We start from the raw sequence: 25,147 nt of genomic DNA on the forward strand, positions 1-25,147 counted from the left end.
TTGAGCAGGTAAACAAAATATGATACACAACTGGCTGATGTCTAGTTAGCTTTGATAGCTTTTACACTTGTAGTCAGGGTAGGAATTTCACAGCGGCCACGACGGCCATGGCCGTCGTAGCCCCTTGCATTGGCCGTGAGGCCCCTTTGAAAATCAGAGGTTTACAGGCCACGGTGGCCTTGGTGCCCCGTTATTTCAATATTCTGCTTTGCGTCCTACTAATAGCGATTTTTATTTAGCCTGTGGCCTGTCAAAATAATCTTAGCATTCACAGCGCAAATTAATTTAGTCTTTTACGCAGTGGAGAAAGTGACAGCGCAAGAAAGAAAGTGCGTCCAAATTCACCCATTCTTCTCAGTTGAACTACTCACGAAGTAGCCTATTCATCACACAGACATCACAAGTATCACATGAAAGAGCTTTTTCTCAGCTTTTAAACGATGTTAGCCACTAATTACTGTGTTGAACGGTTCGCGAGAAAAGTAAATAATATAATTCAATTTAATCATACATTCTACTGAAGGTTTTGCGTCCCATGATCTCCCTACCCATTCATCTCGGTGGAATACTTCACGAACCCTTCTTTTAACACATGACAAACCATATATCAGAATAAACAGCAGACCTTACCGAACACAAAAGTGTAAAGCAGTCCCCTGTACAGTTAGCCGGAGAGTAATCCAGAGTAATCCAGAGTAATCTAGTTTTGAATTTGCAGTAAATTTCGACATGCATGGATGTCTCCAAATTTGGGCTTTACGTTTTACAATGTGTTTAAATTGTTCCACGTGATTTTATAACGGGCCAAATACAAAATAAATGTTACAAATATCGCCTATATTGGTAAATCATTGGACAGCTGACTAAGAGTTTGTGAAAGTAGCCTTAATGATCACAAAATGCTAAGCATTAATCTAGGCTATTTGAGTTTCTTAAAGCTGAGCTGTGCTTAAATTGTTCAATACATGATTTCATAACAGGCCAAATATAAAATAAATGTTATATATAGCCTAGATATCTGCAAATATTAGATGATCAGATGATTTACAGTTCTATGTAATATGTCATGTTTCATGTTTTTTGTAATGTTTCATACAGTGATGCAGGTCCACTGCAGTGAACTTTGATCATTTTTATAGCCTACAACTGTATAGTTAACTTTGGCCTTGGTGCCCTGACATGTGGCCTTTGTGCCCCCCACCAAATATGCCCAACTGAAGGCCAAGTGGCCTTGCCCCCAGAATGGTGAAATTTCAAGCCTGCTTGTAGTTAATAATTTCGGCATTAAAAGTACATTAAAATGAGAACAAGGTACAACAACATAAGACAGCATTGAATGACCATAGGTTTCTGCTGCAGTAGGATGTGGAAATCACTATGTGTGTGTGTGTGTGTGTGTGTGTGTGTGTGTGTGTGTGTGTGTGTGTGTATCTTTCCATTTGTTTACACCAGAGGATTTGATCAGTTATGCCATGGGTCATGCCCAGGTGCTTGCATCTGTAGCAAGAACACTGCAAATCAGTGAACTGTTGGCAGCAAAAGCAAATGGGTCTGTGTATTTACAGTACACTATACAGTCAGTAGGACTAACACGAGTAGGCAATGTCAGTCAATGAGGACAGGTCAACAAGCATTTTTTAAGCAAATAGAAAGTATTAATACAATGATTTGCAACATTTAATGACTGCACTGTGATATAATAATAACACCATACTGCCCAGTGCATGAATCATAATTAATGAACACCTTGCTTGAACACCTATGAGGAATGAATGATGCACTTGATAAGTATATTATTTGGATACCCACCCTGTGACACTTAGCAGGACATGAGACCCTGTAGACACCAGCAAAACTGGTCTGTGGGCAACATGAGTCTCTCTTCACGAGAACTCCTCCTGTTGGGCATCGGGAGCGGCGTAGAGCACTGCCCTCCCCGCTGGGTTGGTGCAGCCGTTGAAGTGGCGAGAGGACGCGGCGCCCTTCCGCCCCGCCATCTTGGCCTCGGCCGACGCCTCGCAGGTGGCCGTCGTAGTCGCCACCACCGTGCTGGACTCCATGCGGGAGAGCGTGTACATGCTGCTCTGGCGGGTGGGGTGCAGGCGGGTGGTGCGCAGCTCCAGCTCATCATAGCTGGACACGTGCACAAACGGGCACCAGCTGAAGGCCTGCTTGAAGCCGGCACGGAACCTGGGCATGTCGGAGAGAGAGAGAGTGAGAGAGAGAGAGATAGAGAGAGAGAGAGAGAGATAGAGAGAGACAGAGAGAGAGAGAGAGAGAGATAGAGAGAGACAGAGAGAGAGAGAGATAGAGAGAGACAGAGAGAGAGACAGAGAGAGAGAGAGAGAGAGAGAGAGAGACGGGTTGAGAAGAGAGAGGCAGACAGCTGCATCTCAGAAGAGGGAGCTTGTTGAAGATTCATTTGCATACATGTGCACTCTCTCTATCCGTTCCTCATAAAAATCAAGCATATTTATTCTTTTCAGACACACACACACACACACACACATACACACACACACACACACACACACACACACACACGCACAAAAGCCCTCACAAATACACATACTCAACTATTCCGCTTCCACTGGAAAATGAAGAAGATTCTGTATTCAGATGTGATGTTGTGAATAAAGTTGAATCTCATCTAATCTAATCTAATGTGCTGATGGCAGTTATGGCTGTAAGCAGGTCTGATCGGCTGGTCAGTGTAATGACCTTAAACACCGCGACGCTCTCGCTCACACACTACTTGTGTTAAGTGTGTACACATGGCCCTAGAAGCAGAACACGTTCCAGATCCAGTTCTATTTGTGTCTTTTTAAAGCCTTAAGGTAACATAAAGTAACCTTGTTCTATTAACAACACATAATACTAACACACACACGCACTCACAAATGAAGTCTCTCTGTCTTTTGTAGACAGTACAAGAACATACACACACACACACACACACACACACACACACACACACACACACACACACACACACACACACACACACACACACACACACACAGAGAGAGACAGACAGACACATACACACATACTCAAAGAGACACACTCAGTCTCTAACAAATAGACATGTCCTCTAGAGGATCTATTCATTTTAAAAATGTATGCTATATTCTGCTGTTGGTGCCCTCTGCACCGGGGCAGGTGAAGCATGCAGATGTGGTTGGGTCTCATTATAAAAACAATTAATTGCATTCTTGGACCATGAGCATCCCACTTTACCTTGAAAACCTTGATGAAATGTAATGGGTTTTGGAGTGTTTGGTAGCGGGCCAAGAGATATCCATGTCCTTGCATTTGTTGCTTGTTGTCAGATTGTGTTGCATGATCAAACATGGCCCACTAGCCATGCTGTAATCTTGCACATTCATTTATCATTTTGTGAAGCTCAGGTATGGACTAGGCCAGGCAACTTAATGACAATGCCACCACCAATGGGCACCAAGCAACCGGCTGTAAACAGACCCAAGGCTTGTGAAATCTAAATACACTCCAGTCTCTAAAATATCTGCATCACAGCTGTGTCACATCTGCTCAATTGTCTCTACCCCACAACACTTGAAATGAATAGTGTATGCATTTGTTCCATACCTGCTGTTGAGGCAGCAGTATATGATGGGGTTGTACATGGTGGAGCTCATGGCCAGCCACATGATTGACAGGTACACCTGTTGGATGTACTTCCATCTATTGATTGGCCTGTAGAGGCCGGAGAGCAGGAAATAGATGTGGTACGGCAACCAGCAGATGGCAAAAGTCACCACCACGATGATCATCATCTTCACCACCTGGGTCCAGACGAGAAGGAGGGAAGATGAGAACAAAGAGGTTAAACACTGTTGAGGACACACACACACACACACACACACACACACACACACACACACACCGATTCCATGGAAAAAATAAGATAACAGCCATATCAGATCACACCAATTGAAGAAAAACAAAAGGTGCACAGGAACCAAACTGGGCTTCAGGGTAAACATGTGGATGTGGAGACATGCTCTGGTGCCACGGTCATTTTCAAGAAGCAAACTCACCCAATCAATCCCCCACCCACCATTCATATTCTGCCCTTTGTTGGATCGCATTCAAATACTTGTGTCTGTCGTTGTCAGTTTTGATACTGTGTTTCTGAAAGTCCTCAACTACTATTCCTCACCACAGCAATGAAGAGTATTGCATTGTGTTTCTCTCTCTCTCCTACCCCCTCTCTCCTTCTTTTGGTCCCCTGTATGAACACCCATGGAAGCCAACTCTGAGGTCAAATCAACTGTGAGCATAAAATGAAGTCCTCATAGTAAACTATGTTCAGAGATGATGGAACACAAAGGATTTTAAGAAAGCCTTCAAACCTTACTGTGAAACACATTTGAGTTCCTGGAAGCTGATCAGAATGCTAAACTGACTGTAGGCAATATGCTGGTGCTCGTGCAGGTAATAACACCTGATCCAATCTGATCTCACTGATATTGATCTGAAATTAAATTCCTTTTTTGAGGAGCAATCACTAGGTAGTCATATATGCTTGAGCCTGAGACAACCTGTTCAAAATATTGACTGTAAACTCCATCTATATGAGGTATATGAGGTTTACGTGTATTACACTGTATCTGCCTTTTTTTTATCACCCACACCAAGTTCTTCAGAGTGGTCCTTAGACATATTGTAACACAATAAATAACTTGTCCAGAACTGAAGAGCTTTGTTCACGTAGCGTAAAAATAGTTTTAGAAGACTGGTTTATTGTTTTTGAACGCACGCGCCACTATCACATCTGGTGTAGCCAGTTCCATTGATATTAGTGGAAGCTAATTGTTTCAGTAGACACTACGCGAGTGTATTGTCCCCAGTGTATTGTCCCTTTAATACTGCCTGGGCGAGACAAGGGGATGGCTATTGTTGTTAAACAAAGACATTTTTTAGACAGAATATTTTCCTTTAGGTCCTACAATCTCACATGTTCATTCATTCAAAATTAAGCCTGTATCTACATAAACTGACCTCTGCTAAACTAAGCATTGGGTTATCACTCATCGCATGTATTGATATAGGCTTGTGATGCAACATGCTAGAGGATAAGTGATGGAACTCACTGCAGATGCTCACTATTTTGTCAAAATTGTCTGTCAAAACATTTCCTGTAAAACCGTGATTCAGTGCCTGGTGAAATTACAATTTCCCCACACATCTCTAAGTTGAGTTATCCTGGTCTGTGTCACCCTTGCAACAAAAACCTGTCATCTCCAAAACCATCAGAAAAACAGTTGAGGCATAAAGTGTATGTGAGTGTGTGTGTGTGTGTGTGTGTGTGTCTATGTTTGTGTGTGTGTGACATAAAAAGGAGAAAGCATAGGGAGGGAGGGGGAGGGAGAGTTGGCCTGGCTCTATGCTTGCATGCTCACGCTCACCCCCCTACTGCACACTGGCATCTCACCACCCTCCCCCACAGATAAATCTGTGAGCTAGCTGAATGGATGATTCCCTGCAGATACGAGATGGAAGAAGGTAGAGCAACAAAGATGGAGAGAAAAAAAGGGAGAGAGAGAGAGAAAGGAAAGAGACGATAAAGCACAAAAAGTGGATTGAAAAAAACAGCCTTTCATGTTTTTCTATCTCTCCAACTCCTCTTTTGTTGGTGCAGGAAGCGAGGACGGGTCTCACAATGAGGAATATAGATCTACTCTTTGTGGCAAGGGCCGTGTGGAGAGCAGGTGTGATGTCAACAAAAAAGGGGGGAAACGACTGACAGCACTTAAGGCTACATCAGCTAAACCTATTTCCAATGTCCTTTGTGATTGAGCTGATCCAAAGTAATTTGTCTGAAGAGGTCTGAGACAATAATAATATGCAAATTCACAAAACCCAGAAGGACCTGAGAAAATCAACACTACTATGGCAAACCATGTAAACACGGTGTGCTCTACCACATCTCATCAGCAACATGCCCCATGAGGCCGCAGTTTACAACGACTTCAGGAAGGGACATGGTTAGGCTTCCAATGCAGCCTATCATAGTCAAGGACCGTTAATATCTGTTTTATAACCACGTCTTCCTCTTACATAAGTCACAGTGTAATGAACCATGATAATCCTTATGCACATCATTATTGTAAATGTATTTTCATTAGGGCTCATACATAAAACTAACCCATTAATCATTAATACTTTCTTTCTATCTGCTGTAACATTAGTCATGGTCTTAACTATACAGTATTCATTGGACTCTACCCTCTTGCTGTGCCTAAGAATTACCAATACCACCGACATTGATAAATGACAGTAAAACCTTACCCTACCTTATCTCATCATATCTCATATTAGCCTACTTTATCTCACGTCATCTTATCTTATCTGCAATTTAAAGTTTCGTAATTTACAGCCTGGGCTACACCGAGTTCGCAGCTGAAACCTTCCGATAATATAATCAATGAAATCAATTGAACTAGTTACACCAGACACGAGAGTGTGCACATTAGAAAACAATTACACAAGTCTTCTAAAAACTATTTTAACACATTTATGGAACACTTTTGTTGCATGTCCAATGTAGCCACCGAAGTCAATACTCAACTGAGAAAAAACGAGTGTAACTGTGAAATTAAACTCAAGTTGGCACATTAAACTCTTCCTGAATCCTTTCTAAATTAAAACAAACTCCTCTTTCTAGAAAACCAAGCTTTAAATGCAGTTGTTTACTCATTTTCAAAGAAAATACACTTCCATTTTGTTTAATACTGATGCCATCAGTTATTGGTTGTGTACAAAGTGGAGCCAACTGTCTGCCACTGTCTGATGTTGTATATAGCCCACCCCGTGCCAGTTAAGCGGTTGTAATTGGTTCCTGGGTTTTTGGTGATTAGGAAATGGGCTTGAATGGGACAGTGGCCAGATAGATCTTCCAGGGCAAATGGAAATGCACTTTTAAGCTTGGCCTGGTCTCCAGACCTGAAGGTAATATACATAATATCAACATGGTAATATACATAATATCAACATTTCAATCTAATATTAAATAACACTTTCACAACATTTCATTTTGACCACATATCTGTCTTCTACTCCTGTGGTCTTTTATCAATGTGCTATAATTAACTGGCGATAGAGATTCACCCCTTTCAAGACTGGCGAAACAATCTCTGCCTCTTCTCTGCAGGGGTTGGTGACACAGAGGCAGCCTCGAGCAGAACACCTCTGTTTGCCTGGAAACAATTCACAGGGGGCCACTAATGGTGGCGAGGACACATCCTTCACTGCCCATGGCAAGAACGATGAAGAAAGTCTGTAAGTCTTTGCCACATGCTGAGAGGCATGGAATGTTGTTTACACACACAGACTAACACACACATACACTCTCTCTCTCTCTCTCTCTATCCCTATCTCTCTCTATCCCTATCTCTGCTGACTTGGTTTGTTTTCTATTCTATCAATAATGCAGATTATATTAATGCCAGACAATATGGACATGGACAGCTTTTAGCTGGGCAGTAAAACACATTTCCAAACCTCACTTCACTTTCACATGAACAGAGCTGGTCTGGCCATCACTCTCACCACCTCTTTTGACACTGAGGGAGATGAATAGTATTTAGGATTAAGACTTGGGCTGGCTATGAAGGTTTAATGGAAGTTCAAAAGTAGTTAGGCCTAAGTGAAGGCTCTTTGAAAGGTATGCCGTTTGTAAACAGTTTGTTGAATATTTTCTGAGCAATACAAAAACAAAACAAAATCAGTTTATTAAAAATCCAAGCATTGTCACCACATGAATAATTATTTAGTCTAACATTTCATTGTTACAAAATACAGGAGGGTGAAGCTTTCCGGTAGCTTACCGACTCCAAAGAGACTGAACTCCAAATATAGTAAATCGGTGCTCACTCTGAAGAGGTTGAGGTTGTGTCCTTAGACTAGGTGAAGTAAACACAGCTGATGGTAACTGACATCACCGACTTGTGTGCCAGTCGTCAACTGCTCTTTGCCATGCAGTGTGTGTCTGCATGGGCCTCACAGAGTTGTTGGATCTGGGATATGCAGACTCTGTAACCCTTGATATTTACTGGCAGACGCGGTCAGACAAGTGCTGCCTATATTAAACCAAACGGCTAAAAAGCATATATCAAACTGAGTAATATATGCCATGGGTCTGCGGCAAATATTTTCTTTTGTTAAATGCATTGATCTCTTTTTAATAAAGGAGAACTTTATGGCAATAGATAATCAAGATAGGCTAAGCTGAAACAAATGTAATATCAGTCAATCAAAATGAAAAATGCTGTTTCCATTACAGATATTTTGGCATCTATGAAGCATCTCTTAGAATGAAATTTGATTATCTGAGAGAGATCCATAGCCATCTCAAAGAAAGCCATAGCAATATCTAACTAAATAAATAAATATGGAAAAACGGGTTGAGATGCTTTGAAGATCATTTCAATCTGGTTCTATCTTGGAAGCGTCTGATGCTTGTTTATACAAAACCCTCTAAGACAGATCATATAAGAGAATGGCATTGATGTAATTAATGACTGAAACGTTTAAGGATTCACAAATATGAGGGCATTTTTACAGGGAAAATCTCTCTCTCTCTCTCTCTCTTTCACACACACACACACACACACACACACACACAAACACACACATTCCAGCTTTTCAATTTCAGAAACGTCCTTTTTCCTTTTCCAATCAGCACAAAGGCCAGTGTTAACTTAGCTGTACCCAGTGTTGCCTTAGCTGTACCCAGTGCCTTTACTAAGAGCTGCCGTGCTCTGAGGATTTCAATTCCGATCTCCAGAGAGTTGTGAGCACAACTAGAGCAGGGCGGAACATGGTGTTCCACACCACACTTGACTTCAAAAGCACTATTGAGTTCCCTTCAAATGTTAGGGTCTTTTAGCATACCAGTGGCAAGAGCTGGAAAAAACTAAATGAAATTCCTTAATACCCATTGTGGGGTTTTGTCCCTTTAACCAATCCTTTGTGAACATTTCCTTCACAAATTCAAAGGAGAAGCTATTTTGAATGCTTATGTTTTCCTTATTTTTGAATATAATGAAGGAAATTTCAATGATATGCAGTCACACTAATAATATCTACAGTGCATTCTTTCGACACATTCAACTGTAATAAGTTGCACAACTTAGTCTGCAATTATGCAATGCAAGTGTGGAGGGTTCACAATGGCCAGAACTGACGCACACACACACACACACACACACACACACACACACACACTCACACAGACACACACACACACACACACAGTCACATTTACGTTCACATTCACATTCACATTAAAATTAAGTCTTTCTTTTACAACTCTACAAATAGAGTTTATTATCTCATGATGATTAAGTGTATTTGGGCTGGCTACTTGCTGTGAACTAAATTGCCCCTAGGGAACATTAAAGATCCAATCCAATCCAATCCCATACAGGGACAAATAGTTGGGCACTAGGAATGCATGGAAATACTGGGTTATTGAGCTTTCACCTACAGTATATAATACCAATCCTTTCAACACCTAGAAAATCACCCACCCTCCTGCACACACGCAGCCACACACGCACACACACACACACACACACACACACACACACACACACACACACACGCGCACGCACACACACACACACACACACTCACATTTCAAAGAAAAGAGGAAAAAAATGTCCATGTCCAATCTTCCCCTGAATCCTTAGGGGACTCGGCCGGCACTCCCACGAGGGTTCAAGGTGTAGATCTGGTCATTACGGCTGGCTCTAGGTGGCTGATCATCAGTTATTATTACTGTCAGCCTACCCACTCGACGAAGCCCCCAGAGCCTAACAGCACATTCCAAACACCCCCTCTGACCTCACATGAGCACTTATCGTCCGTTAGAGTGGCAAAAGTGGCTACGGCTTTGAGGTAATCCCTCAAAATGGCATGTTGGCCTTGCAAAAGTCAGTAGAATTTCAAATACATCATACATCCTTAGGTGAGTAAAGGCTGCTGAGGTGAAATTAAACTTTCAACAAATGCAGGCAAACTGCAATGGACTCAAGGACACTGCTAAACATACAGTACACACAAGACCCTCATGAACTTGCACTTTTCAGAGTATTTAAATAAATATGGAAGATAAGCTTTTTAATAGTCCGCAAATTCATAAAATGGGTTCAAGGAATGGAAGCTTCATGGACATATAGCTGGCAGTGAATACACTGACATTTAGCCCAACTCTGACCTTTTTTTTTTTTTTAAAAAAGCACAAGAGCAAATACATCCTCCTTGAAAAATGGAAGCTTTCAGGAGAGGAGAAGATGATGCTCTCTTGCACTAATTAGCCGTGGCTCACGAAAAGACGCCTGGCGGAGACGCCTGGCCTCCCTCTACCGGGAGAACAGGATCAGACAGGCTGAATGAAACAGGCAGGCCAGATTGAGTCTGCTGCTGCCGTTCCCTTCGTCCTATAATGAGGAACATTAGTTCTACCGCTTAGGCTTTCCGACAGGCTTGGAGCACTGGCTTTGAAGTAAAGTACGGCTGAGCAGGAGGCATATTGGTTCTGCGTATGGGAGCTATCACAGGGGTTTGATGTGTTTACGCTTAGGCTACTTGGCAGTGAAGTCAAAGGTGACATGTTGGATAAAATCAGGTTCATAATCTATTTAGGAGAGTGTTAAATGCATATTAATTGTTTTAATGATCGGTGCTGCTGTGCGGGGGCCTCTGTTTAGACGGGTTCTTACGAGGGCAATTTGTTCCAGAGACAGTGTGACTGCGGTCTAGGAGATAAGAGCTTTTTTACAGCCTGATGCTTAAATAGGCTAATGGAAATCAGTCCTACAGCACCAGATGAATGACACCAAGAGGTCTGGTTCTTTAGAGTATTAAATGCTGCTGTTGAGGGTAAGGACATATTGGTTGGTTAGAGAAAATAATGATCAATGGTGGGGCGGTGGGGGTCATAGTTGCCATTCTTACTTGAAAATGTTAATGCTGTAACCGTTTAAACTAATTGACTGGCATGAACATATCAGTTTCTAGTTTATTTAAGATGTCAACTGTGTAAGGTGATATAGTGATATATAACGTAACACTGGTTATATTGACAGTAAGTTTCAGGTATACACATTACTTGTTAACATGGTAATCGTGTAAATTAGGGTTGCAACTAGACAATGTTAACAAAACAATACACTTTGACCCCTACCAAAGAATGAGCATTCTCTTAACTCAAGATGTCAGTTTTAACTTCAGACACATTACTATAACATACACAAAAACACTGACACTCAGACACATACACAAGCACACAATAAGATAAATGAACACCCACAACACACTAAACAATAACAATATCTACACAAATACAGAACACAGTTGACAAATTCAACTCAATGCAAATATGGTTTACACACTAATCTTCACTTAAAATACCCCCTTGTATAACTGACCTCCACATTTCAATCTCTGAAACAACTATATCGCTACACTTTCCGTACCCACAGACAGCCATCTCTACGTATGTCTATTTCCAGCTTAAACACTTCTATATTGAAACAGCCCTCACCACTTTCCTTCAAATGGCTTCTGTCTCCACTCTTACATCTGTTTGATACTAATGAGTCTAGACTGCTCTTCAAATATGCAGGGAGTCACTCTGCCACGTGACAACTGTTGATGCACTGAATTTTGCATGCAGGTCTCTCCATACCACCGACAGGACGTTTGAGGAAACAAGCAAATTTTGGAAGTAGATCAAGTAAATATAGTTCCGTTATCTACTTTTCAAAGACCTGTGCTCTTCGGAAGCCCATTTCCGGCAACTAGGAGAAATAATCCTCTAATTTCTAATTTTTGACTTAGCCCATAATTATAAAACGCAAAGTCATTAATTATGAGATTTAAGGTGTTACGCCTGTATCTTTAGACCTAGGGCCATGTGGAGCCATAACACAATAATTTCAATTAAAGAAGAAAAGTAAATGCAAAGCAAGGAAGTCAACGAATGGAATGAAGTGTATTTGTAAGTCAAGATAAACATTCAGTCAAAGGTGCGAAACACCGTTCAATAACAAAGCTAAGCCTTGAGAAAACCAAATCAAAGTGAGGAAACTAAAAGTAAAACTAGACACACAAACAAACACCCTCAGTATAATTGCCTACACTGGCACCCACAGACAGCTCTTCTGTCAGGGTAAACACGCAGCAATGCTGCAACAATACCACCCAGCAAAGAGCCGTAAGGAGCACACAGTAAGACTGTTAAGTAGAGTCAACTCAATACAACAACACACACAGCACATCCACATCCACAAGTCCCACAACCACGGATCTGCTGTCTGGCACAACGACCCTGTCTTAATGCCATTCCAGGCCTTTTAAAGGCTGCCCAATTAGCCCAACCATACATTTCCGGTAATCAAGGAGGAGGCAAGACCTGGATGCAGAAAAGGCAGAAGAGACACAGACTACGGGAGCAGCCGTAATAGGGTTGGGCGATGTCCCCTAAATGGCATTTGACGATGTGTAGTAAAACATTGTGATGGACGATGATATCGTGGGGGGGGGGGTAGTAAACACTACCATATGTCTGTACAGAAATACATTTAAAAAACACACACACACACATATATATATATATATATGTGTGTGTATATGTATGTATAACGAATCCCGAATCCCGATTACCACTCCGATGCTGTCTGGGACTTCTGCTAAATGCATGAAATACAAGCCTTACAGTGAAAGACGGATAGGCTACCTTCTGATCCTATAATTAACGAAAGAAATTGTTTATTTTAACACAGAGGAGAAGGACGCATTTGGCGCTCGATGTAGCCTCGCAAAAATATTTGAGCGCTAGAATGTCTTAGTCGTAGCCTAACAATAATAATTCTATAGGACTATTTTCTGCTAAAACATTAGGCTACCGGTACATATTTTACGTCCAATGTAGGCTAAAGGCCTGCGAGACATGTAGGCTACAAAAAGACAATTACACATTCATGTCACAGTCAGGAATTATTTGAATAAGACGGTAGAAGTCTTTTATTTTACAAGACGGTAGACGTGATAACTGTTTGGCTGACAGCCTTTAAAGTAGGCTCAATTTCATTTCCAGGGAAAGGTTTTTTTTTATGTTTTAGCCTGTTACACCAGGAATTAGCATGTGGGGGCGTGGCATCACGATGGTTGCTTCCCATCGTGATGCCTGTCAACCATCACAACCCTAAGCCGTATAAGGTCAAAAGTATTTCATATTAACTCACATATGATATTAAAAGTCATAGTTATGAAATACTAAGTCCAAATCATGAGTCATACTAAATCATGAGATACTTAACTCAGGAAGTAAACCCAGAAAGCTTCCAGAAGGTCCATGCTGTATCGGTTTGTTATCTAATTATCACTAGGTAACTTTATAGTTGTGCTCTATTAGTCTAACCTATAAAGTATAATCAATAATAAATATGATCTCTTCCAACTTCTGCCCTCTGGAAGACGCTATAGATCTCTGAAGACAGGAACGTCACGCTTCAACAACAGCTTCTACCCTTCAGCAATTAGACTCCTGAACTCCTGAAGATTTGCAACTCTACTTATTTATTTATATTTATCCCCTCCTGCTATTAACCCTCCCTCCCCCCCACAGGACTGAGCTACAAAACATACCACCAACATTGTTGTGTGGCAATTAAAGTTTCTATTCTATTCTATTCTAAAGCAATAATCATACAATGATCTCTCAACGGTTCTACTGAAGATATAACATGCTGCTTTCATCTGTTAAATAGAGTCACAGCTTTCAGAGCTATACCTGCCATGAACTACCATTAGATTCTCTTCATGCCTGCTGCAGCCAGTCGTGCTGAAAAAACAGTCTGAGTGATGAAGCAACACGTTTCACTTTCACTCTGATCTCACCAAGATAGAGCCCATTCATTCCAGCCTGGCATCCAATTTAGTTTGACATCTCATCCAAGTTCAGACTGACACAGATAACTCCCAAGCTTTCTAGGGACTAGGGTGGTGAGAAACAGGTGAGATCTCATTATATCTTATATAGGGGAGACCAGGGTTGGTTGTCACAATTTTTACTCATGCATGAATTGCTCATCTTCAAAAACTCTTTCGGCAGTAATTCCTACATGAAATGAAAGTTTGGGGTCTTGGCTTTAAATTGTATAATTTTTACTTTTAGAATGTATTGTAACAGGGAGCAATTAACCATCAAAGACACTCTGACACAATGTGACAATCAACCCCATCACGGGGTTGGTTGTCACAGGGTATGGGGTTGGTTGTCCCTATAGAGTTTCAATGGGATTTCAGTGATAAAATGGGATCTTAAAAAATGATTTTTAAGCTAGAAACTGCAAATAAGTTTTAATATGAATACCACCCCTATGATAGTTGTCATCAATGCCCCTTATGTTTAAACAATGGGATTAAAGGAGGTGATCAGTTACTTGAATTGTCTACTGTGTTGAGAAATAAAATGAAATCATTTTCAGTGCTAAAACCTCTTTATTATCATGTAAGTTGCAAACAAAGTTGCAAACACAGTGACAACTGTGTCACAGTGACAACAAACACATGTGACAACCAACCCCACGAGCTATGTGACAACCATCCCCAACTGACCTCTTGACAAAGATGTTAACCTAGCTGCCACATGGCTTTAACTTGATAGCTAAAATATGACTCAAAATAAAGCTACTACCTTTGGCTTTTTAATGAGTGTTTTGTTTTTGAACTACTAATATCCTACAAGCTCTCAATACAAAAACAACACCAACATGAAATTTACTCTGACCCATGAAATTAAAAAATTGTCTCCTCACCTCAATGCTGTGTGTCTGCTCAGCAAAATTTCTAGTGCAAATGAGTAAGCTATCAAAGGGTAACAGTTTGATATCAGAATTTTACCACAGCATCAACAAGTGTGCCTGGAATAAGCAATGTGACAACCAACCCGTGAGACAACCAGCCCCGGTCTCCCCTAAATATGAGATATATATATATCCGATATTTGGATCGGATCGGCCGCCGATATTAGCAAAAAATGCATAGGCCTATAGGCCTGCACGGGAAAATCCCGATCCGGACTCCCGATCCAGTTTGTTTTCAAAATTCCGGTCCGTGTTTTTCCAGCGCACTGATGTGATCCATTCCAGTTTTTTTCAGCTTTCCCCCCCCAAATCCGGTCCGCGTTTTTCAGCACACCTAGCGACCTGTCCAGCATCCCACTTGTCTGTGCATGTCCCAAGAATTTAAGGTTATCGAGCAAACATTTAATGTCACAGTTGAATTAATATAGCCTAATGTTAACCGCGACCGCGAGTGTCCGCGAGACCCTCTTACATTAGCCTATTAAGGCTCTTATGCATGTTGCTGCTGACAGCTTTGCCTGTCTAACGAATGTTATCCCCGCGATTTAAGATTGTTTGTGTAATGTATAGGCACAGCACGCACTTTCATTTCTCTATTTTTACAATCGGCTAGCCTAACAAACGCATTTAATTTAAAAAAGCAACCTGGTAAATCGCTAACAACTAAGTGCACCTAGGCCTACAACTCTACACATCCAAAAGGGTAGAAGCTTCCAGTAGGCTATCATAACTTTTTTACCGTTTAGTCTGTGCATCGGCGCAGCCTACGACGATGTGAATTAGTGACAGCTGTTGTCGCGGTAAACTTGTCTCTAAATAGTGTAGATAGGCCTACTTGCTATGTTGCTTGATTTTCTGTAGCCTAATAAATGCAACCTGTAGCCTAGGTTACTTCAGCAAACCCAGACCAGTTGTGGCATCAGTTTCGCATTTAAAACGCAACAGTGAGAGGCTTTTTAGCGCAGTCTCACTTATCATTGATGAGCACAGGAGCAGGCTGACACCTGAGCATGTTAAAATAATCACCTTTGTGAAGAAGAATCTCCCCATCATGCTCAGACTGCAGCCAGGGCAAACAGTAGAAATTGAAGGGAGTATGGAGATGGAGCAGTAAAGTGTGGAGGAGATAGCAATACTGTAGAAGGCTTGACAGTTATTTGGGTTGTTATAGCCAATTCAGTGTATGTGTGGTAATTTGACTATTTTACTCAGGTTTTGTGTGTGTTGCTTTTATATATAATTTTATATTGTTTACAATATTGTTTACACTGATGGCTTTTTTAAGCCTTGGTTTACACTCTTGAGCAGAGCACTGATGCCAATTCAGTTTGTGTGCTTAATTGACTATTTATTTTCTACTCAGCTTTTCTGTGTGTTTTGCTTTTTTTATACAGTTTACAATATTGTTTGCACTGATGGCTTTTTAAGCCTTGGTATACACTCTTGTTGTTCAAGAGCAGAGCACTGATGCCAATTCAGTTTGTGTGGTTAATTGACTATTTATTATTTTGTGTTTATTTAACCCTGTTAAGAATAAACAGGTCAGCTTCTCATTACCAACCATTGTGGATTATTCAAACTAACCTAATTAAGTTGGCTAGTTGTTCTTAAGAGTAAAACCCTTTTCAACATGAGTATAACAACAAAATAAGTAAATATTTTTAATCTTTAATACATGCTTGGATCGGCCGGTATCGGTATCGGCCGATGCTAAAAGCTACAATATCGGTATCGGATCGGAAGTGCAAAAAGCTGGATCGGGACATCCCTAATATATATATATATATATATATATATATATATATATATTGTGTAAAATGCAAATAATGCAGTACCATAATTTCCCAACTATTAGCCGAGGTTTATACATTGATTTTGCCAAATTTCTTCAGCTATGAGGTTAATACACGGGGGCAGTTTATATGGTATTACCGGTAATATGTTTTTTTTTTTAACTTGCATAAACACTGTCCTGCGGTTTATACACAATAATGCACCCCCACACCATCATAGATGTTGGGTTTCAAACTGAGCACTAAAACAAGTTGGATAGGTTGGATACTTGGATAGGCACTCTCCTCTTTAGCCCATGATTTCCAAAAAAAATTGCACATTTTGATTGGTCCATGGTTGCATGGTAAGGTTTACACTAGCATTTGAGTATATGAGCATCAACTGTGCACATAGACAATGGGTATCCCTTAGCCCATATAATGATTTTCTTAACACCAGGTCTGGTGTTGATGCAGTGCCATCTGAGGTCCAAAAGACCACGGCCATCCAAATATTGTTTTTCAGCTCTACCCATTTTTTGCAAAGATTTCTCTAGATTCTCTGAATATTTTAATTATATTATGTACTGTAGATGAGGTGAACTCCCCAAATACTTTTAGTAATGGAAACATTAAAATTACATTGTTTCATAATTTGTCCAAACAGGTTTACACAGACTGATGAATACCCCTATATCTTTACTTCTAAGAGGCCTCTCCGGGATGCTCTTTTTCATACCCAATCGTGTTTTTGTCAAATTTGTCCAATTAGAATTTTCCACATTTGATATGTTGATTTGTAGATTATAGATTATTACATTCTGTTTTTATTCACATTTTACACAACAACCCAACTTTTTCTGATTTGGGGTTGTATATATATCTATATCTATGAGAGAGAGAGAGAGAGAGAGAGAGACACAGAGACACAGAGAGAGAGAGAGAGAGACAGACACAGAGACACAGAGAGAAACCCGACTTTATTTAACCTCTATATAAATGATTTGGCCATTAACATAGAAAAAACCTCTTCCCCAGGGCTCAACCTCCTGGGTAGAGAGATAAAATGTCTACTCTTTGCAGATGACCTGCTCGTACTATCACCAACGGCAGAGGGACTGCAAGAAAGCCTTGATATAATAAGCGAATATAGCACAACTTGGGCCCTACCAATCAATCATGAAAAATCTAAAATTATGATCTTCCAAAAAAAACAATCAACATCTAACAATTACCATTTCACAATCAGCAAACAGTCAATAGAACAAGTAAAACATTATTGTTATCTAGGATTAATAATCTCATATACTGGAAAATTTGACAAAGCAATCATAGATTTAACAGAAAAGGCAAGAAAAACATATTATATTTTAAGAAAATCATTAATTAAATACAATCCCCCGTTAAAAATATGGTTACAATTTTTTGATTCTGTAATTAAACCAATCTTATTATATGGAAGTGAGATCTGGGGCATTAAATATAAAAACAATTTGGATACTTGGGACAAAAGCCAGCCCGAAATATTCCATTTAGAGTTCTGCAAAAATGTATTAGGAGTAAACAGGAATTGCCCGAATATGGGTTGTAGAGCTGAATTAGGAAGATTCCCTCTCCTTCTCAATATCCACAAAAGAGCGGCAAAATTCTGGCATCACCTAAAACACAGTGAACCAAGCAGATACCACCACACTGCTGCCCAGCTGAGGGATGGAATCCCAGAGAAGAATCCCCTAGATTACCTTATTTAAAAACATGGCCTAAAAAAAAATGACTCAACTATTGCTTCAAAATTTAAAAAATTAGAAAAAAACTCGAAAGAAAATTACATTAACAATTGGAGGGATAACATTAAACAAATAAGTAAACTTTTACATTCATGCCAATAAAGCTTGTTGAATTGAATTGAATTGACACAGACACAGAGAGAGAGAGAGAGAGAGAGAGAGAGAGAGAGAGAGAGAGAGAGAGAGAGAGAGAGACAGACACACAGAGAGAGAGAGACAGAGAGAGAACATTCTAAAAATGCAGAAACAAACACCAACTAATGCATGCAGGGCAGAACTCGGCCAGTTCCCCCTCCTTCTAAAAATTGAAAAGAGAGCCATCAAATTCTGGCAACATTTAAAAACAAGCGACCCCACAACCCATCACATCAAAGCCTTAAAGAGCCAAGAATTGAACATAGAAAAGAGTCTCCTCATCCAGTTGGTCCATAGGCTCCAGCAAGAAACAACCAATGGAACTAACATCACTATTCAGCCTCAGGACACTGGCACCCCTCTTGAAAGAATAAATACCAACCAAATTATCAACACCCAGAAAGAAAAATCTCTCACATACTGGACAAAAACAACAGAAAAACAAAGTAAACTACAAAGCTATTTGACTCTTAACAGGGAATACCAATTAGCAAAATACTTGACAATTGTAAGAGACACCAACTTGAGAAAAACAATGTCTAGATACAGGCTTAGCAACCACAGTCCGGCAATAGAAACAGGCAGACGCAGGCAAACCTGGTTGCCTAAAGAAAACAGACTTTGTGTGAACTGTGACAAAAAAGAAATTGAGTCAGAATTACACTTCCTCACTAGCTGCCCTAACTACAAAGAAATACGCTCCAACTTCTATCCAAAATTCCAATCTATATATCCAAAATTCTTTGAGATCGAAGATCACAAGAAAATTAGATATTTATTAGGAGAAGAGGAAGATTGTGCAATACTAGCTGCACACTACATACACAACTGTGACAGAAAGAGGAGGAGTGACCACTGAGCAACGCGCCCGCACACGCACACACACACACACACACACACACACACACACACACACACACACACACACACAGTGTATTGATGAAGTGTAAATGTTTGTAATGTTTGTATATGTTTGTTTGTTTACTTTTTTGTTATTATCACTATTCCTGTGAACGCTTTGGCAATGCATCATATGATTTGTCATGCCAATAAAGCATATTTGAATTGAATTGAGAGAAAGAGAGAGAGACACAGACAGACACACAGAGAGAGAGACAGAGAGAAAGAGAGAGAGAGAGAGACAGACAGACACAGACACAGAGAGAGAGAGAGACAGAGAGAGAGAGAGAGACAGACACAGAGACACAGAGAGAGACAGACACAGAGACACAGAGAGTGAGAGACACACAGAGACACACAGAGAGAGACACAGAGACACACAGAGAGAGACACAGAGACACACACAGGGTTGTGCCTTGTGGACTCCTCACTCTACAGTATATTCCCCTGAGAGGTTCTAACTAGTGCCTGTCCCCAGTCTGTCATACCACTGGCCCACTTCCCCTGGCCGGCCTCACTTAAGAGGGGAAGGTGAGCCCTTTTCATTCTCCAGACTAGACACTAATGCTTCAGGGTCACTGCTGTCGTTGTCCTAGCCCGAGGCACTACTGGAAAAGAGCACACCATGCACCAAAGCAGCACTGCAAGAGGCGCACGCACACAGACACAGACACAGACACACACACACACACACACTGTCTACCATCGCTTATCTGTTTTGTATACCCTGAAGGAAAAGAAAAAAAAACATTTTGTTGTGTACAGAAACTGCGGCAATAGCAAAAACAACATTCCACCTGACAGACTTGTGTCTCTATCTGTTTAATTGGGTAATTTTCACTGACATCCAGAATTTTTTTAAAGAGACGTGAGGAATCAGTGCAATTTTAAAAACATTACCACAGACATCTAGACACTGAGTTAACATACAGGTGGTACACAGATGAAGGTACATAAAAATGAAATAGCAACATTTCCTTGTAAGAGCAGAGCCACCAGTGCAATGCAGGTCCTTACCTTCCTTTTGGCGCGGAGCTGGCCATGATAGTTATCTGATGTGTCCCCAGGTATCTCTCCACCCCACAAGGTCACTCCAACTATAGTGTAGGTGATCGCCATTATCCCCAGGGGCAGGACATACACTAGCACAGTAACAATGATATGATACCTGTGAAATGACAGGGAAAGAAAGCTTTCAAAACCTAACATTTCAATTCTCTAATAATAAAATAACAACATTATGAAGTCTTTCTTTCTTTCTCTCTCTTTCTTTCTGTCACTCATATCAAACTCATGTGTGTATTGTGAGTAAGCAATACAAAATCAGCTAAACTGTAACATTTCAAAGGCAGATGAAAAAAAGTGATATAAAAAGGTGTCTGACATGACAGCATCCTCGGAGTGGCGAGGCCAGGCGGTATAGCAGAGAGTCCTCTTGGGCAGCACCTTTATGGTGGAGTAGTAGCAGAGGGGGAAGGCCAGCACCACTGCCAACACCCAGATGCACACTATCACCCCTCTGGTGGCTTTGGCTGAGAGCCGTGGCTTCAGAGGATGGATGATAGCCATGTATCTGCACAGCACAGGAACAAGCACATACACATCCGGGTCAAAGGTCAGAGCCAGTAGGCACATGAAAACATGAGATGCCATCCTACATTGAGAGACGCAAATGATTACGGGTTAACTGTCAAGGCTGGGATGTGATTTGCGGGCATTTTTGGTTTGTTTTGTTTTCAGGCGATAATGTTAATTCAAATCACTGTAGTCACTTTGTAATGGTGGTTGAATGTGGATACATTTTTGCATGATCCCCCCCACTTTTCAACACAAGCCTGGCTCTGGTGATCTGGTCTACCACAGGCGTAAACACACCACCACAGAAACACAAACACACAACAAAGCTAAGCTAAGCTGATGCTTCCTCTCTAACAATGCCTCCTTAATGAGGGGCTTTTGCTGAGCGTTCATCAGAACTGCCACTATGCATCAGCTGTGATTAGTTAGCTTGTACCCAGGCTGGGTGTACATCCACCAGTGGCTTTCAGAGTGGCATACACGTGGCTTCACACAAGGTCTGGCTGCGCTGCGGGGACTGATGTCTTATTTAAGTCCAGAGCCTCATTGCCCCAGTGCGTTTGGAGCGACCTCTAAGAAGGAATCTGAAGGAGGTGACAGATAATTGAGCCTCATACTGGCACATGCATAGGCACACATACACAGACACGCCTGCATACACACACACACATGCACACATGCACACACACACACACATACACACAAACATAACATAAATATTTTGTAGCAAATCTTATGACTTTTTAATAATTTGACATGGAAAACTCGAATTTGTGTGGACATGTCAGACCTCGATTGACAACAGACAGACAGACAGACACACATACACAGTCATTTCCTGTATTATGCAAATAATAGTTATAGAAATATTTTTTTTAAAATGTGTATTGACCACACCCATGTATTAACCACAGTGCCCAATAGCCCAATAAATCTGAATCAGGTTGTACTTTAATCAGAAAGAAGAAATGCTTTCCCATGTATAGTCCATCTCTGTGTATTAACCTCATGAAGACATTTTGCAAAATCAATTAACACTGTAAGAAAAAAAACTGTGTAATTTACAGTAAAATACTGGTAGCTGTGATTGCCAGAACTTCACCATCAAAATATAGTGACAATGTAAAAGACATTACGGTAGGCCTTTCCCATCAGCTTTCCCAGAATGCCACAGCCCCACTTTATTGTTTAAGTTTAGGTGGGAAATTATGGTATTGCTGTGCAGGCATGCTACCGTAGGTAAAGGATCTCTTCAGCTTGACAAAGAAAAGTGGAAGTAATAAAGCAGAATTTGCACAAACGTCCATATATTGTATTGAGGCTTCTGATGCTCAAAATAACAAGCATCTCATAATATTCATCCATCAAGCTGGTGAGATGCTATTCATCAAAGAGCTATCAGATGTAGATAAACACACACACACACACACACACACACACACACACACACACACACACACACACACACACACACACACAAATGTCAGAGAATGAGCCATTGCATACTTACTCTAAGTAAATATACATAGACTGACAAGTACAAAGTACAGTAGCACCTGTATTCTGAAGAACATATACCAGTAACCTGTTCAGAGTGTGAAAAAAAAAGCAATTTCCTTCCCATTATCACGTGGTATCCCTCCCTACAGCAGAGAGAGTCAACGATTGCAAAAATGCTAAATGTAAACACACATGCAAATTCATCTTCACTGTTCTCACAGACCATGCTACAACATGATCGGTCAGCTCATGGCTCCTTTATTAAAGAATAAAAAAGTGGACAAAATAAATAAATAAATAAATACATCTTTTCAAGCACAAGAGGCCATGACCTGCAATTTCAACTTAAAAGCGAAGCGAAACATACCCTGACAAGATGACAAGGTGACCACTTGGAGTCTGCACTCACATCTTTGATTTCCACTGTGCCTACGGCACAATGCGACAACTATGCATCTCATTTCCCAAGGTAGTAACTGAATTCTCTTTACGTATTATTTGACGATGTCTCATGGTTGTGAAGCAGTTTTGTGCATATAGCTGTGTGAAATGCCAGAGGCAACCAAAGCTTACACTGAAGCCTTACTCTTATTTCTGTTTTGCTTTATACAGACCAATGCATGAAGCAACTGACTGAGAAAAACGGGTGAATAGCCATGTAGCACCTTTGAGAAGACCTTACTCAGGTCAGAGATAAGGGCTTTCAATAATACATTCTAACATACAGTACAAAACAAATGGCTACTGCAGAACTGTGCCGTTACACTTACACAGAAAATACTTCCACTGTAACAAAAGAAATTAAACCAGGTTGCATTGTAATATGTGAGTAAGTTATGCCACAACTGGCCTAACTGCCTGCTATAGAAATGAGAAAGGAAAATGAACACTTGAGCCACATCTCTCTCTCTCTGTGCGTGTGTGTGTGTGTGAGAGAGAGAGCGCGCGCGAGAGAGAAAGGGGGATTACAATACGATTCTGAGTAGTTACAAAGACATGTCCTCTTAATGAGCTGTGTGCACATCCTAATTTGAGTTCTCATTCATTTTGACAGCACTACTAATACGCAAGGCGACTGTGAACCTGAGTGTTTTAGCTTAATTACAATCAGCCCTGTTGATTCAGAGTGCACTGATATATTAACATGCCAGCACCACTCTTTTTCAATAAAATCAACATTAAGCATGAATCTCAAAAGAAATTGGTGTCGGTAGAAATGCCCCTTAGGAATAAAGTAATTTGCTTATTACAAACAAATATCGGTAAATGGATTTCAGAGCTGTACACAGAGAGGATGCAGACTGCTGCTGAGATGAGTGAGGGTAGACTGTGCCAGGGGTTCCTAGGGCCAGAAGAATCTCTTGGAGTAATGCACAAGAGCCTTGCCATTGGAACCCCCTGGTGATTTTATAAATAACTTATTAGAGCTTGGGAGTCAGCAAATGCATTCAGTTAGGATTTAATTACTTCTTCGTGCACAGTAGGACAGAATGATAAAGTGACTATGTGTGCATTACGCCACCCCCTCCGCATACATTCATGCTCTCTCTCTCTCTGTCTCACACACACACACACACACACACACACACTCTAGATACCTCCCCTCAGCATTAGAAATGTTCCTCACCTTTAGATGTGTGACTGAATTCACTAGGATTTTTAGATGTATCAGTAGTTTATCTTAAACCTGGTTAAAGTCAAATAAGGCTATTTGTCTTGTTAATGTTCTCATCGCATACAATATATGGAGTAGTATGTATTCATATGCATATGCATATGCATATATAGCCACACCACATGACTCGTCACTGCATGTGGTAGGAATATATCGATATTATCTATTCAATCACATAGAGAAAATTAACACACACAACTCCACTAAGGCTGATAGTAAACAAATACAACTAAATGCTTTAACATGGCACATTATAGAATCAAAGCCTCAATCTCGAGACACGGTCGTCACTGCAGTCCATTATTACATGATACCCTTGTATATTCATATGCCTTTCAACTTGGAAATAGCAATCCGGGCTAATGACTTATGTAGTTCGCCTGACCTGAAGCATTTAATCTGTCAACCATTTGTTCAAGTTAATAGCAGTCATGCAATTAGGCAAGTGGGATCATCAACTGACTCTTACCTGTCAACAGCTATTGCAGTCATAGAATAGATGCTTGCAAAAACCGAGGTGACCGGGAAAAAGTTGTGGAATTTGCAGTATGATTCCCCAAAGTACCAATCACCATGCGTCGCGTACACAAAATTAATAAGAGTATTGAAGGCTGCCATAGATGCATCAGAAAATGCCAAATTGAGCAAAAAATAATTTGTAACTGTGCGCATCCTCTTGTGGGCCAGTATTATCCAGATCACAATCAGGTTTCCAAAGACAGCTACTGCCAGAATTGTGCTATATGCCACTGACCAGAGCGCCACGCGCCAGGGTGGCTGGACAAATTTGTTCGTTAAGTTCCCGGTAAAGTTAGTTCCATTCGATGCCGTGGCCATTCCAAAATTAATTCCGTATTTTTCAAAAGGAAATATTTACCTCTTGACCGAGAGAGAGCGCGC

The 25,147-nt window shown here is 40.7% G+C and overlaps 1 protein-coding gene across 1 annotated transcript; it reads right to left on the minus strand.

Annotated features, from left to right (window-relative positions):
- Positions 1 to 1,883: 1,883 nt before the first annotated feature.
- On the minus strand, positions 1,884 to 25,084 carry tacr3a (tachykinin receptor 3a). The gene is made up of 5 exons (XM_076293159.1): positions 24,717 to 25,084; positions 20,879 to 21,067; positions 20,512 to 20,662; positions 3,610 to 3,806; positions 1,884 to 2,190 (listed from the first exon to the last, which is right to left on the minus strand). The coding sequence occupies exons 1-5, from the start codon at positions 25,082 to 25,084 to the stop codon at positions 1,884 to 1,886; spliced, it is 1,212 nt and encodes a 403-aa protein (XP_076149274.1).
- Between the last annotated feature and the right edge of the window lie 63 nt (positions 25,085 to 25,147).

The sequence above is a fragment of the Alosa pseudoharengus genome, unplaced genomic scaffold (genome assembly GCF_046254945.1).
Source record: "Alosa pseudoharengus isolate Yale_2024_CS ecotype anadromous, Long Island Sound unplaced genomic scaffold, YU_APseudo_1.1 YU_APseudo_1.1_scf_2, whole genome shotgun sequence".
In the NCBI taxonomy this organism is placed as follows: domain Eukaryota; kingdom Metazoa; phylum Chordata; class Actinopteri; order Clupeiformes; family Clupeidae; genus Alosa; species Alosa pseudoharengus.